The 14,003-nt window shown below is 33.7% G+C and overlaps 1 protein-coding gene across 4 annotated transcripts; it reads right to left on the bottom strand.

The window, feature by feature from the left end:
- Positions 1-2: 2 nt before the first annotated feature.
- On the bottom strand, positions 3-13,879 carry LOC139100240 (L-asparaginase). Of its 4 annotated transcripts, none has more exons than XM_070652854.1 (11): positions 13,807-13,879; positions 13,050-13,191; positions 5,765-6,073; positions 5,269-5,304; positions 5,023-5,062; positions 3,895-3,979; positions 3,159-3,269; positions 2,597-3,097; positions 2,256-2,421; positions 1,846-2,048; positions 3-1,782 (listed from the first exon to the last, which is right to left on the bottom strand). In XM_070652854.1, the coding sequence occupies exons 3-11, from the start codon at positions 6,000-6,002 to the stop codon at positions 1,171-1,173; spliced, it is 1,992 nt and encodes a 663-aa protein (XP_070508955.1). In that variant the 5' UTR covers positions 6,003-6,073; positions 13,050-13,191; positions 13,807-13,879; the 3' UTR covers positions 3-1,170. The 4 variants fall into 4 exon arrangements, with proteins under 4 accessions (XP_070508955.1, XP_070508957.1, XP_070508954.1 ...); XM_070652856.1 differs by having other exon boundaries at positions 5,765-5,985; XM_070652853.1 differs by lacking the exons at positions 13,050-13,191; positions 13,807-13,879 and adding an exon at positions 10,768-11,089 and having other exon boundaries at positions 5,765-5,985.
- Between the last annotated feature and the right edge of the window lie 124 nt (positions 13,880-14,003).

Below are 14,003 nucleotides of genomic sequence, written 5' to 3'. Positions count from 1 at the left end.
TATTTTCAATCTCAGTCAACTTTGAAAAGTTGCAGCAGTCGTTCAATAACTTTTATTATCAATTTTTTTCATTATTGTTCCTTCACAAAATCCATTTTATAATTTAATTGAATATCATTTGATCAATTCAGTAGGTCAGATAGTATTGAAGACTATTCACGTTTTAGTCAGAGTTGGCAGAACTTTGGGAATCCAAACACCAAAAATACTCAAAATTGTCCCTTTTGAACATTGGATTCCTACCAATTTTGACTTTGTCTGATCGGATTTGAATCCATTCTAGAGACAAGTCAACCTGTTGCCTGATCTTGGATCGATTAATCAACTTGTCCCGAACAGACAAAGATCATGCTCTGAATATGCTCACAAAATTATATTGACTGAATATGCTTTTGAAGACGCTCATTCAGGTGAGTATGCTCATTGTCTGTTAGGATATGCTACTCGGGTTCGCGTCTTATTGCTAATATGACTACAAAGTGGTGCCTTAGTGAACATGCTGTGCTATTTAGGTGAGTTTTCATAGCATTTAATGTCGAAATGTTCAAGTTATTCATGTCAAAGCCTTCAAAGGCCAAAGCTTTCTATCTAGTCATTGCAATTTCAGGTTTAGCTCATTTATCCGCTCAATTTTTTTCAGTATTTTTGAATCATTTTTATTTAAAATATTTCAATTTTGAATTTTAAAATTAATAATTGATATAATTTTAAATGACATTTTTTTGGAAATTTGAGATTCAGGAGCGTATTTAGGGGAGTTATGGGATTCACCACCCCCACCCCATACCTTCCTGATCAATCTCCGCCCCTGATCACTCAGCATTTAGATCTCAAAACTACTCATTTTTAATGATTATTCACATAATTTCAAGCTTTTAACTTAATTTAATTTTTGATTCTCTTTATTGTCTATGATTAGAACTTTATATTGACCAGTCTAGGTACATCAAATTTTTTGAATAAAATATTTATTCCATAGGATTATTTGTCATAATTTAACTAAGAATTTAAGTCCAAAATTAAGTCAAAAATTTCAAAATCATTTTTTGGCCGATTGTCCAAAAAGTACAAAATTTATAAGGAGTCATTCACATGTGATTGACCCCGTAACCTCATAATTCAAATTTTGTGCTGTTTGGGTAGATTTGATAGTGAAATTTAAAGTTAAATTTAATCAGAATTTCCATTAATTTTATGAAACTTTTCCTGAATTTTAGCAATAATCGTCGCACTGTTATTAATAGCCTTCTTTGCATAGTCCAATGGTGTCAATCCCATCATGTCATGTCGATACTCAACTTCCTCCTTCAACAAATAATCAACAACATTCACATGACCATGCAATGCGGCCAAATGAAGTGCTGTACGTCCTGAATTATCTTGCAATGACAAATCAACTCCAGCAAGTCTATATGATTCCAGCCTTTTAACCAATCCTCTCGCAGCAGCACCAGCAAGCGAATCACCGAGACTTCTTGTTGATCCAAAAATGTGTGCGCCACATTTGAGCAATAACTTGATAATTTCATGATTATCATGATTGATTGCCTCAATCAATGGACTTCTGTCGTATCTATCACGAATGTGGACGGCGGCACCGTTCAGCAGTAAATGCTTGACTACCTCATCATTACCCTCAGCACATGCAACATGAAGTGCTGTTCTTAAATCATAATTGACGGCTGATAAGTTGGCTCCATATGTCCTTAACATGTCAATTTTGTTGATGTCACCAGCAACGACACTTGCATTGACCATGGCTGGGAAGAGGACAGCGCCAAGCTAAAATTGTAAGGAAATGGAATTAAAATTGAGTTTTTGGATTGATATCAAGTCTTATCTCACCTGTTCCAACTCCTTTGGTGTAGATAAATGCAAGGATCTTGCCACTGCATCAACAAGATCAAATTCCTGCAATTCAGGTCCCTTTCCGCTTGTCAACTCTCCTCGTAAGTTGTTCTGCATCATTGTCTTTTTGGTTTCTAATGACCAATCGTCTTTGGATAGAACATATGAAAGCTTCACGAGTGCCGCTTCGGGTGTCATGTCTGGAATGGGATGGAGGGTATGGGAATGATTAGAGATTGTGGTTAATTGCTGATTTAGGGTCATTTTGAGAGGCTTGAGTAAGGTTTCGACGAAAATTTGGTACTAATTTGGTGATTCCGAGTCCAAGACCAAGATTGAGACCCCTACCCTCTGGATACACCCTGCGTAGAACTATATCACCCAATATGCCAACTAATTCAACTCACCATATCCATTAATAACTCCAATATCCAATAAATGACGTCCAGTTTCATACAATTCAACGACTGATCCGGTGATACATTGTGTGCAATTGACAATTATGACTCCACGTTCATTGGCATCTCTTAATACATCAATGAGGTCTTTACGGTTACTTGGGACATTTCCAGCCTGGAAAATAGACAATTATTTAGTTTTGATCCTTTTGATCAGTGTAGCCGTGGTACAAGACACACCATGGCAATATTGGCATGCCATGACCGAATCTGGACACGGTCGAATGGCATTTCCAGCTTCACAATTGAGGATCAACCTCAAAATAACCCAAAACTTCCTCTCAACTTACCCCAAAACTCTGCAACACAACACCCTTCAACTCCTGCAAAAATGCCTTGACTGACTTTGCCAAAATATTCGGAAAAATTCTCAAAATTCCAACATTTTCATCCAATTTTGCATGTACTGTGAATTTAGCGACTGTACATGGTCTGAAGATCAATCTGTAGTCAACTTCAACATTAATTCCCATTTTGGCAATTGGTGCGACATTTGGTGAATCAAAAGCATCTAAAGATGCACTGGACACTTTAATTGTGCGATTACCGCGGAATAGCCGGGAATTGAAGAACACACAAACTTCTGGAATGACGTAATTGCCAGCAATGATTAATGCACTCATAAAGTTGTCTTTTCCATCTGTTCGAGTTTCAAAAATTGGTATTTGTGATCCGGTGATGATGACTGTCTTGCCGAGATTCTCAAGCATGAATGACAATGCTGAGGCTGTGTATGATAAGGTGTCGGTGCCGTGAAGAACGACAAAGCCGTCAAAGAACTCGTAGGATTGCTGAAATAGGCAGAAGTTGATGATTAGACATGGAAATGGTTTAGGAATTGCGGGAACTTACTTTAATATCTTGAGCAATCTTCATCCAGTCGGTAAATGACATATTTGATGAATCCAACAATGGCTCATATTCTGTGACTGTGTAGACAATTCGTCGATGTTCTCCTTGAACCTGGAATAGATAATTTGGGAATTAATAACTTCCGGGTGGAATTAGGGTGGTACTTTTTGATAATTCATTCAGATTTGAGTATTAGATTGAGAATTACTTGAATTTATACTCAAAATCTAGCGTAATATGCCCAAAGACAAACAAACATCCATTCCAACACATTATCTCAACTTCATACATCCATCTATAGAACATAAAAAGTTCTCTGCTGTTGGCAAAATGCCAGAAACATTCGTGTTCAATTTGTGATTTGAAAACTTATTTTATTTCTCATCATTTTCATGCTTGAACAGCATTAACTACGAAAACAAATTGTCACGAAAAGGTCATCTCTTCAGTTGATGCAATGCTTGTGTCTATTGATTAATCGAATTGGATATTAATGTTGTTATTGTAAAAGGATTGAAGGGTTGTTTTTATGGGACCCGGCATGTGTCTGTTCACGACCAACTTCGGAAATTAAGTTCATCGTCGCAAGGTGGCAACTTGCGGAAGCCGTGTTTTGATGGACATTCTTCTGACCTGCATCCATTTGAGTTACTTCAATTTTTTGCCATTTAAATCAGATTCCTTTATACAAGCCTTCCATTTCTCTTAACAATATTACAAATTCAAATAAACTTACGTGTGGTAGGACTAGTGGTGCCATTGTTGATGCTTTTCCGAAACGTTGAGTCGCATATTCTTCATCGTACATTTGTGGGTGTTTTCTAAACAAAATAGTATTAAAAATTTTATTATTAAAAAAAGCAGTTGAAAAAGTCATGAGTTTTAGGCTTTTAAACTAGATTGTTGATAAGAACAGACAATCCTTTAGGAAGCACAATCAGAGAAAATTATGGAGATGGCAATTGTTTGTGCATATAAATTTGAATATTATCTTCCTCGTTCTTTTATTGCTATGGCTCGTTTTAGTCATTTGTTCTCTACTGTTCTGTGCACAATCTGTAGAGTAACTTAATGAATAGCACAAGCCGACAGTCAAAATAAACAATTTCTTCAATTAACCCTAATTCCCTTGACATTCATTAATTGAAATGTATCGTTATTTTATAAAATTATATTGAGTTTGCATCAGAGGATGGGATCGTATGGAGCAGTAGACTTATGGAAATTTACTAAATTATTAAGAACTGTGAAAGTCCAAATCTCGGCTCAGTCTCAGTCTCAGTCTCAGTCTCAGTCTCAGTCTCAGTCTCAGTCTCAGTCTCAGTCTCAGTCTCAGTCTCAGTCTCAGTCTCAGTCTCAGTCTCAGTCTCAGTCTCAGTCTCAGTCTCAGTCTCAGTCTCAGTCTCAGTCTCAGTCTCAGTCTCAGTCTCAGTCTCAGTCTCAGTCTCAGTCTCAGTCTCAGTCTCAGTCTCAGTCTCAGTCTCAGTCTCAGTCTCAGTCTCAGTCTCAGTCTCAGTCTCAGTCTCAGTCTCAGTCTCAGTCTCAGTCTCAGTCTCAGTCTCAGTCTCAGTCTCAGTCTCAGTCTCAGTCTCAGTCTCAGTCTCAGTCTCAGTCTCAGTCTCAGTCTCAGTCTCAGTCTCGGTCTCAGTCTCAGTCTCAGTCTAAGTCTCAGTCTAAGTTCCAGTCCCAGTCCCAGTCCCCTCGGACATAATGTCAATAATCGATCAACAATCGTCTCTAAATCACAAACTCAATATTATCCCTTTAACTATGCTAATCATGTCACATTATTCATCTATTTAATCGCCATTAACTCAACAATATTGTCAATTCCAAAACAAATACTAAACTATCACATATTTACCTTATCCTTTTAACAAGTTGATTCGCAATCGGTGCTAGTGCTAAAAATAAAATTCAAGAATGTAATAAAAGGTGTCGATAAACATTCACTGGACGTCACAATCTCAAGCAAATATTTTTAAAACATCTGGTATGGCTGATCAGATGTCGACTTCGAGTGTGATAATCAAATTAGCAATCTAACAGCCGTAGACTTTGAATGGTTGTCATATGGATTGCATGTCGATAATTTAGTCATGTCTCTTACCGTTTTTCTCGTTCCTTAGCATTCCAATTGTTCCACCTGTTGGACGAGATAAAGCAGAAAGTGAGGAAATTGTTTCGTGTTTATGGGACATTAAAAATTTGTAATTTTTTAAGGCATGAGGAGCTATGGTGGTCGTTTTTTGGAATATAGCTTTTGGTCAGGTACCCCTGCCTGCTATGACAGGCTCATAGCTTCGGATAAGAGGGGCTTGAAGCATTTACATCGTTGAAGAGGATCACAGCTTAGGTTAAGATGGATACTAAGCTTTTATGCAGTTAAACAGGTTCATTGGCTCGGATATAAAGCTTTTGTATGGCTCAACAGGTTCATTGCTTCATATCAGAGGGGTACAAACCTTTTCTACATTTGAACAGGTCCATAGCTTCAGATAAGAAGAGTACGAATGTTTAACATAGCCAGACCCCTTAATAGCCTCGAATAGTAGGGCTACAAAGCTCCTACATACTAAATTACATCAAATAAATCATCAACTCACCTGTATACAGCACCAGAACCCTTGCCTCAGTCTCATCTGTCAAATTTCCATAACTTGCATTTCTCTTCATGTGTGCCATGCTCGGTTGTGTTCCATTATTACGTTGTGCATCATCTTGTGGTTGTAAAAAGCCTTTTGTGCTTGTCGGACTCATTGGTGTCGGTTCATATAAACTCATAACGGACTCTTGCTTCATAAATATACCACAGTCTTCATCAGATCTATGTGTAAAAGCCATTATTTCAGTTAAATTATTTTCTGTTTATTTATTGTCAATTATATCCCTTGTGCCTTAGCTTGTTAGTTGTACTGGGTTAGATTGAAAATGGAATAAAAAAGAGAAAAAATATTTTTGTTTTTTGGTTGACGTTAGTTAGTATTGTGTTAGGTATGAGTGGGGATGCTTAATAATAAGAATGAGAATCAATATGGGAGGATGCTAAGTAAATGCATGCAAATTAATGCTAATTATAAATGCATGGCAATCTAGACGGTGTCTGCGCTTTGGGATATCAACCTGGCCATGCCTTAACCCTCATGAGTAATGGTCAAACCCTTCCCCAACCCTCTGGATACCCCCTGACATGCTGACTTACAGTTGTCTCTAAATTAACTAAAAAGCAACGAATTGAAGGTCATTGCACACTTCGGATGGATATAATGAGGAAGGTGAATAGGGTTGGGGTTGGGGCTCAATCATTGCACCCCAACCCATCAAACCCCAATCAACAATTGACCAAGTTTCTCCCATAAATTCCTCACTTTACATCACATGCACATCAATTAACTAATTTTAAGTTCAACTCAATTTCCTCAAACATTGTTGCACAAAATTGCCAAGCCAACAACTGCAGTCAAAAGCAATTAGGAACCAGTTCGCAAATTATTTCTTCAGACGTAATTTAAAACTAATTGTGCTCGATAAATTGCAGTTAATTTGGAACAGAAGACGAGTGGAAAGTTTTTTTCGTTGACTAATTAATTAGTAAAGTGTAAATTAGTTGAATGAAGACAGTGACAGTCATCTGAAGGATGATTCATGATGCTGAGTGGATATATTGGATTAATGTGGAGTTAATAACTGGAATTGTGGGTAATTAATGCCATATTTGGTCGATTAATGTCATATTTTATTGATAGTATCGAGAGATATGCCATAAGTTGGTCATGGAACCAGTTATTAACTGGATATTATGTCAAGTTGTCTACTTAGGTGATGTTTTGGTTTAATAAAATTCTATAGATTAGAACAGTCATTGGATATGTTGATTCCATCTAGAATCCCCATTAAAATGCGTCCACAAGTCAGAATCCCAATCGGGACACAATAGTTAATCAAAGTCGATTCCAGAATTACCAGGACTTTGAGAATCCACACTCCAAAGGAGACACTTTCACATATGAGTCACATCAACTTTATTCGAAGACATTGATCACATGATCTTCAAACAATCGGAAAACAGATAATGCCCGAGACTCGCATTGGATGAGCCATAAACACACGAAATTCTAAGAATACGACGAACAGTTAAAACAAAACAAGAATCTTATATTTTTTAAGACGAAATGATTAAATGTCCAAAAAAACCCAATTGATAATAACATGTGCAAATTTTTTCAAGGGCAATAAAAAACCTCCGCATGCAAATGAGTCAATCAAACGTCTTAACGACCTTAAGAATTCTGTGTAATATATTCGATTCATAAGAAAGCAATCGGGCATGTAAAGTAAACATTTATTGTTAATTAAGAACGAAAAGACAGTTTTATGGGCGTGTTTGCTCGTGTGTTGATAAGAAACTACCAAAAAAGCACCTCAGTAGCTTTATCTTATGACAAAATTTTCTGCGAAATCATTATGAATCACATATTTGTAGATATGAATGTAAAGATGCTTAGGAATGGGTTATGGACTAAATTCACGAGGTCATGAAGAAGACTTGATCATACCCGAGGGGAACATGGATAGGATATGGCCATACCGAGCGTAAAAGCATCAGGAACATTGAAAATCTCAATAAGTCGTCAAAATAGGCAAACTACACAGTCCATGGCTCTGTCAGAGAACCTTTTCTTAATATCGTAAATTGGTTAATCGATTAAAAATCCAATTTTAGGCGCACATGACTCTGAATATGTACCAGAGTCTCTGTTAAGGTCACCCAATTTCAGAGACTCGATGCTGGATTTATAATCAATTAACCAACTTATGTTATTCGGGCTTAGATCAATTTAATACTTTAATTCACGTCCAACGTAGAATTCTACTCAAAACATATTCAAGACTATCCAAAATTAGAATATTCTAATTCAATTCTCATCTCTTGACGACAGGTAAATATCGCACCAAAAAGTATATCAAAATACTAACAAGGAAAAGTGAAGTTGGCTGTGATTCTAACCAAATATTACATCCGTACAGTAAATAAACGTAAGTGATATCAAGAACTTCATATCTTCATATTTGGTCTTGAATAATCACTTTTATTTACCCACAAATTATTATTTATTTTACTCGCATATATGCGTAAAATTTGCTCAAAAAACTACTGTCAAGGTTGTTTCATTTACTACTGAATATTAGATTTTGTGCTTTATGGTTTAATATCTTCGGAATCGGAAGTCTTGGTTTAATTGAGTTTTGCATAAAATGTGAAATTGTACAGTCATGAAATCAAGGTAATGGTTTGTTAGAAATGGAGTTATGAGAATGCAAAAATAGAGCAATAGCTGCGATTTTTAAGCATTCTGAAGCTTAATATAGTTTGACAGGTTAAGATTCGGAAACGAAATTACCAGGGTATTCAAAAGGAGGAGTTGGGGAACCACGAGGGTATACAATTATCTGTATGATCTTCCTGGTGGAGTGTTGCATTTACGAATAATTAGATGCATTTAAGGGTACATTAGGCATTATGGTGTGTCAGGTCTTGTGACTCGTCTCAGGTCTTATAACTCATATCTTTAAATAGGCTAAAAGTGATTCAAATCTCACTATAAACTGTAGATCTAGAGTATGTAATGCGGTAAATTCTATTTGACATCAAGTATCAAACCTAATGCGACCAATCAGATCATCTCAATTTATTAATACATTTGTGATGATTCACACTATTTTATGCTTTTATATTCAATATAATACAGTCACATAGAACTGCAAATCATTAATTAAAACTATTTAAACTTGATCATTGTCAAAATCAGCAAGTTTTAAGCATATAAATAAGATTACACTTGAATTTCGTCATCGGAAATGAAAAGAATTCTTCTTTCTCATCACCCATTAGTGTCGCGTCGGAATTTGGCATATTCAATGAAGACCACATGATGTGTGCACATTTATCTTGTAAATTGAATGAAGATTTGTGTGATTTTTTAAGATTCATGACTTGGATTGAATAGGAAAAGTCTGTTGATCGATCCAAATTAGGGTACTAGACTGAAGTGACTCTAGCGTGGTGTCGGATTCGATTTAGTTAGGTTCAACCCTGCCTAGTGCTGGATTTTTGATGAATTAATCGATTTCTGCTGTTCGGGCAGCAGCAACGATAAGATATGTTATACAATTCTAATGACAAATAGGATATATGTTATAACATGTTGCTTGAATTGAACTAAAATGATCTCATTACAGTTACTCATGAATTTCGGCGGAACTGATTAAAATATTAAATTATTCTGAATAACATAAATAAATTGAAATTGTTATATTTAATAAACATGATATCAGCTAAATTAATGTCAACTTTTCAGAAATCAAGATTAATTTTGTTATAATTCAATGATTTCAGTTCCAATAAATTGTTATATCCAAATTCTTAGTCACATTCCAATTCTAATTACAAATTGGCGATTAATCATAAATTAATAATAATTACATCAATAAAAAGTAAAGTTATAAAGACATAAATTGCCATGAGACCTTCAAAGACATCAAGTGCACGTCTTAATGATAAGATAGTAACTAAATTGTCAAATAACGTTATTATTAGTGTTTTATGATGCCTCCCAAGTTGCAAAAGATATCTTTACTTTATTGGGGTGTAGATTAGTGATTATCACTTAGTGGGGGTAGTCAGGGGGTTGTTTATATATTGAGGGTCACTGGAAGGAATGAATTGATTAAGATTGAGAGTTTTAAGGGACATGAATGCTTCATTTTCAATTCATATGGAAGTTACATGAAGATTTGAGCTTATACGAACTTCATATGGATGCTATTGCCTATATTGCGTCGTGTCGGAAGTTGCTGCTATGGACAAAGGAGCTGGAGGTTGCACTATAGAATCAAAAGCTCAAAGAGAAGCTTAAAACTGAAAAAGTTGGCAATTATTTATTGAAATTGTCATATTTTAATGGAATTTGTCCAAAACTGCAATGAATTACGAAGATCTGCAGCCTTAGGAGACATAGCCGAAAACTGCAGATCCAGTTTAGACCAGTGCATGTAAAATTAAGGAATTATGGATCAGCTCATGTCCAAACCCAATTTATTACACCTAAACCCACCCAAGATATCCAAAAACTCAATATGAACTGAATACTTCCCCACCAAACAACGCATCTAGATACAGGTGAAAGTACACTATTGTTCCTCTTATCGCCCAAATATTTTAAATCCCCATAAATATTTAAGACCAATTCATTTTATTTCTGGAACATTCCCAAACTCAATTTACGGTACAAACACAACACAACACAAAACTGGTGACGAATCGACTTGTTATTTTAAAATTTGGTTAACCAGCAGGCACAAGAAGAAGAAAAAATGTGTATTTTTGTTGCTGATAGTCAAGGGAATGGAACTGATTAAAATTGGCAAAAATGAATGAAATTTAGGGAAAATTCGGAAATTACGTAGAGGAAATTTTGGGGGGTTTTAGACCCCCCCCCCCTTAGGGGGGCTTAGGAGAACTAAAGAGGTTCCTAAGCGTTACCGTAACTTCCAAACATTCCCTGATAGCTTAATTCCCACAAAATTATAATCAAAATATTTATTTTACCTTCTCATTCTCTGCCTTAATATTTCTAAATAATTGTCAAAAACTTCCTTTTTCTTCTCATTTTTTGGCACTTCCGTGAAAATTCGTCCGCAATGATCCAACATGATTTATATTTTTGGAAGAGTTTAGATTATTTTGAAGGACTTGGGTGTGTTTTATTGAAAATGTTATTGAAGGTTTATGGAAGATTAGGCACAAAATAATTTGATAAGAAACTTTACTGGTTTTGAGGAGATTTTTTTGATGTTTGTAAATTTTGCAATTATTTTTTGGAATTTGATTTGTTTTGAAGTTGAATTTAGTTTTAATTTGTTTTTTTAAAATTTTATTGAAATTGATATTTGATTTGTTTGGAGTTTTTTTATGATTTTAGTTTTTTTGAGTTTTAAGATTTTAGAATTTTTGAACTTTTTAATTTTTTGAGTTTTTAAATTTTTAAATTTTTTGAATATAAATTTAAGAATTTTTGATATTTTTATATTTTCAAACACTTTTTAATTTTTATAAGTTTTTTTGAAAGTTTTCAAAATTTAAAATTTTTTTAGTGTTTCACTTTCTTAAACGTTTGAAATTTTGAATTTCTAAACTTTTTACAGAATTTTAGAAACTTTTAAGTTTTTAATTTGTTTTTGTTTTGAATTTTAAATTCTCTTTTAATTTTTAAATATTTTAAATTTTTAATGTTTCTTAATTTTTAAAATAATTTCAAATTTTAGTTAACTTTTTTAAGAAAATTTCTCTTTTTTCAAAATTTTAATTTTCAAAATTCAATTGAGATTGTCAATTTCTTTTCAATATTTCACAAATATATCCTCAAATTACTTCAAAATTTCATCACAATTCAACTAATTCCTCACAAATAATTTCACAATTTTCTACCAAATTTCCACTAAATTCAATAAATCCTTCAACTAATCCTCACAAAAGTCTTCCTTAATCTCACAACAAATGTCAATAAATCACAATTAAATTAATTATTCAAAAATCACAGCCTTTTTATGCAGCACAAAAAAAAATAAACAAAAACAAACTTAAATTTGAAGTTTAAAAACACAACTGAATCTCGTCAGTCTCGTCAATCTCCACACAATAACTGCTTTATAAACTTTTAAAAATTGAGAGAAAAATTGAGAAAATTGAGAGTAAAAAAAATTGTAAACAGAGCAAAAATTTCAGAAGCTTCACAACGACCTTCAAGAACAGAAAAAGAAGTAAAACAAAGTCAAAATTACGTCACGACTAAGACACTTGACTTGATTCGTGTGTGGCGCATAAAATGACACAAATTAAGCACAAAATGGACTTGAACAATTTTTATCAATTTTCTGGTTCCTCTCTCATTTTTCGGTGCTAAATTTAGAACGAAAATGAACGACTTTATCGGATGCATTTAATGTGGAATTTTTGTACATTTTACTGTGCCTGCCTGCGTTGCTTCTTGGCTTTAATGTATTTTTAACATAATGTGAGTTAATTTTGGTGCGGTCGTTAAGAGTGTGTGCGTGGAGACCTTCTAGATGGTTCGAATGCATGCTTTGGACTGCATTTTTGAGTAAGTTAAGGTACAGAAGGTATTTCTGTTTGGATGAGTGATGGACAACCTGTAAGCTGTCAAAAATAGTTTGAAATTTCATGAATCGCATACCGTGATTGGAATCGGTCGAGGCTTACTATCAAAGGAGCCGTGAAAAATAGTAGACTGTCCACGGCTGCTCTAGACAAGCCCGAATAGCACAAGTTCGTTAATCGATCAATTCTTCGACCCCAGGGTACCCTTAACATCAGAATGCTGTCATTTCTGGATCAAAGTAACTAAACAAGTTAACTAGGGCCAACAACAGAATCAGGAGGAAGGCCTTTTGTAGGAATTTAGGCTCCAATTGGGAACATGCCTTCTAGTAATTTTGTAAGTACGCAATTTGAACCACATGAACCCCATTGCTAACCCCCAAATTGCACAAATCCGACTAAATCATTCAAAATCTGACCTTAGGTTGACGTAGTTTTGACTTGGTGTCAAATTTGGAGAGTTTAGTGCCAGCCAAAGTCATGCCGGTTTAGGACGGTATTTTGGATCGATTAACCGGCTTGTTCTATTCCTATCCCAGTCACAATTCCATTAAAATCCAAATAATCATATTGACACTAGTTCAACCTATTTGTTTAGATTGCCATGCATGCATAACCTTCATAGCTTTATATTATCAAACATTAAATTAATATTAAAATAAATTTTTAATAAGATTGCAATTTTAATCTTAAATCTAACTCGTGTTACTCACTTGACTCAGCTGTGTTTTGATGATGCTCTGATTCGATGACTTTAGTTCCTTTATTTATTGAGTGGATTTTTTGCTTAGTTACAGGTCGTTGTATTATTTATTTATTGTTGGTAAAAATGTGCAAATTTAGCTTATTATTGATCTGGAATTTATTAAATGTTTGTAATTAATTGGAATTTTATTGGAATTGACTTTCACTTTTGGAATCTTTTTAAAGTTGGAAAATTGTTTGGATTTTATTTTAAATTTGAAACTTTAAAGTGAAATTTTAAACATAAAAATTTGATTTTAAAAATTGGAAAAAAGTTTTAAAATATTTAAAAATTTAAAATTTTTTTAAAAAATCAGAAAAAAATTTAAAATATTAAAAAAATGTTCGAACAAATTTAAAAAAGTTTAAGAAAATTGAAAAAAATTTAAAAAAAAATTTTTAAAACTTAAAAAAAAGTTTAAAAATTTTTAAAATAATTAAAATTTAAAAAAAAATTAACCGATAAAAATAAACACTGCAAAATTGATAAAAACCATTCGATGTCTTAAAATACCGAAAATAGTCACGTAATAAACTTCCACAAAAACATAAAAAAAGAAGATAAACAATAAAAAAAAATTCATGTAAACTTGAAATTTAACTTTAAATTCTTCAAATTTTCCATCAATTTTCACATCAAATCCTCAAATTTCATCAATAAATCAAAATTTTACTTTTATTTTCCAAATTTTTTCATTTTTTTAACCAAAAAATCAAATTTTTCACCTTAAAAATTCACAAAATAAACTTTTTTTTTACGTTAGCAAAAAATTTTCTCGTCTTTTCCCTCAAATTTCTCACGAAAGACTGACACGGATAAAAAATTCTCATTTTCTCAACGTTCAATGAACTTTTTGAGAATGCCTTGTTGTTGTTGTAATGAGCTTTTTCTCTCTGAGCTTCTCTCTGTGTATTTTGTTCAT

This window comes from Chironomus tepperi, unplaced genomic scaffold (assembly GCF_022539635.2).
Source record: "Chironomus tepperi strain 1889 unplaced genomic scaffold, CSIRO-AGI_Ctep_v1 contig_58, whole genome shotgun sequence".
In the NCBI taxonomy this organism is placed as follows: Eukaryota; Metazoa; Arthropoda; class Insecta; order Diptera; family Chironomidae; genus Chironomus; species Chironomus tepperi.
This window is presented reverse-complemented; position numbering and strand designations above follow the sequence as displayed.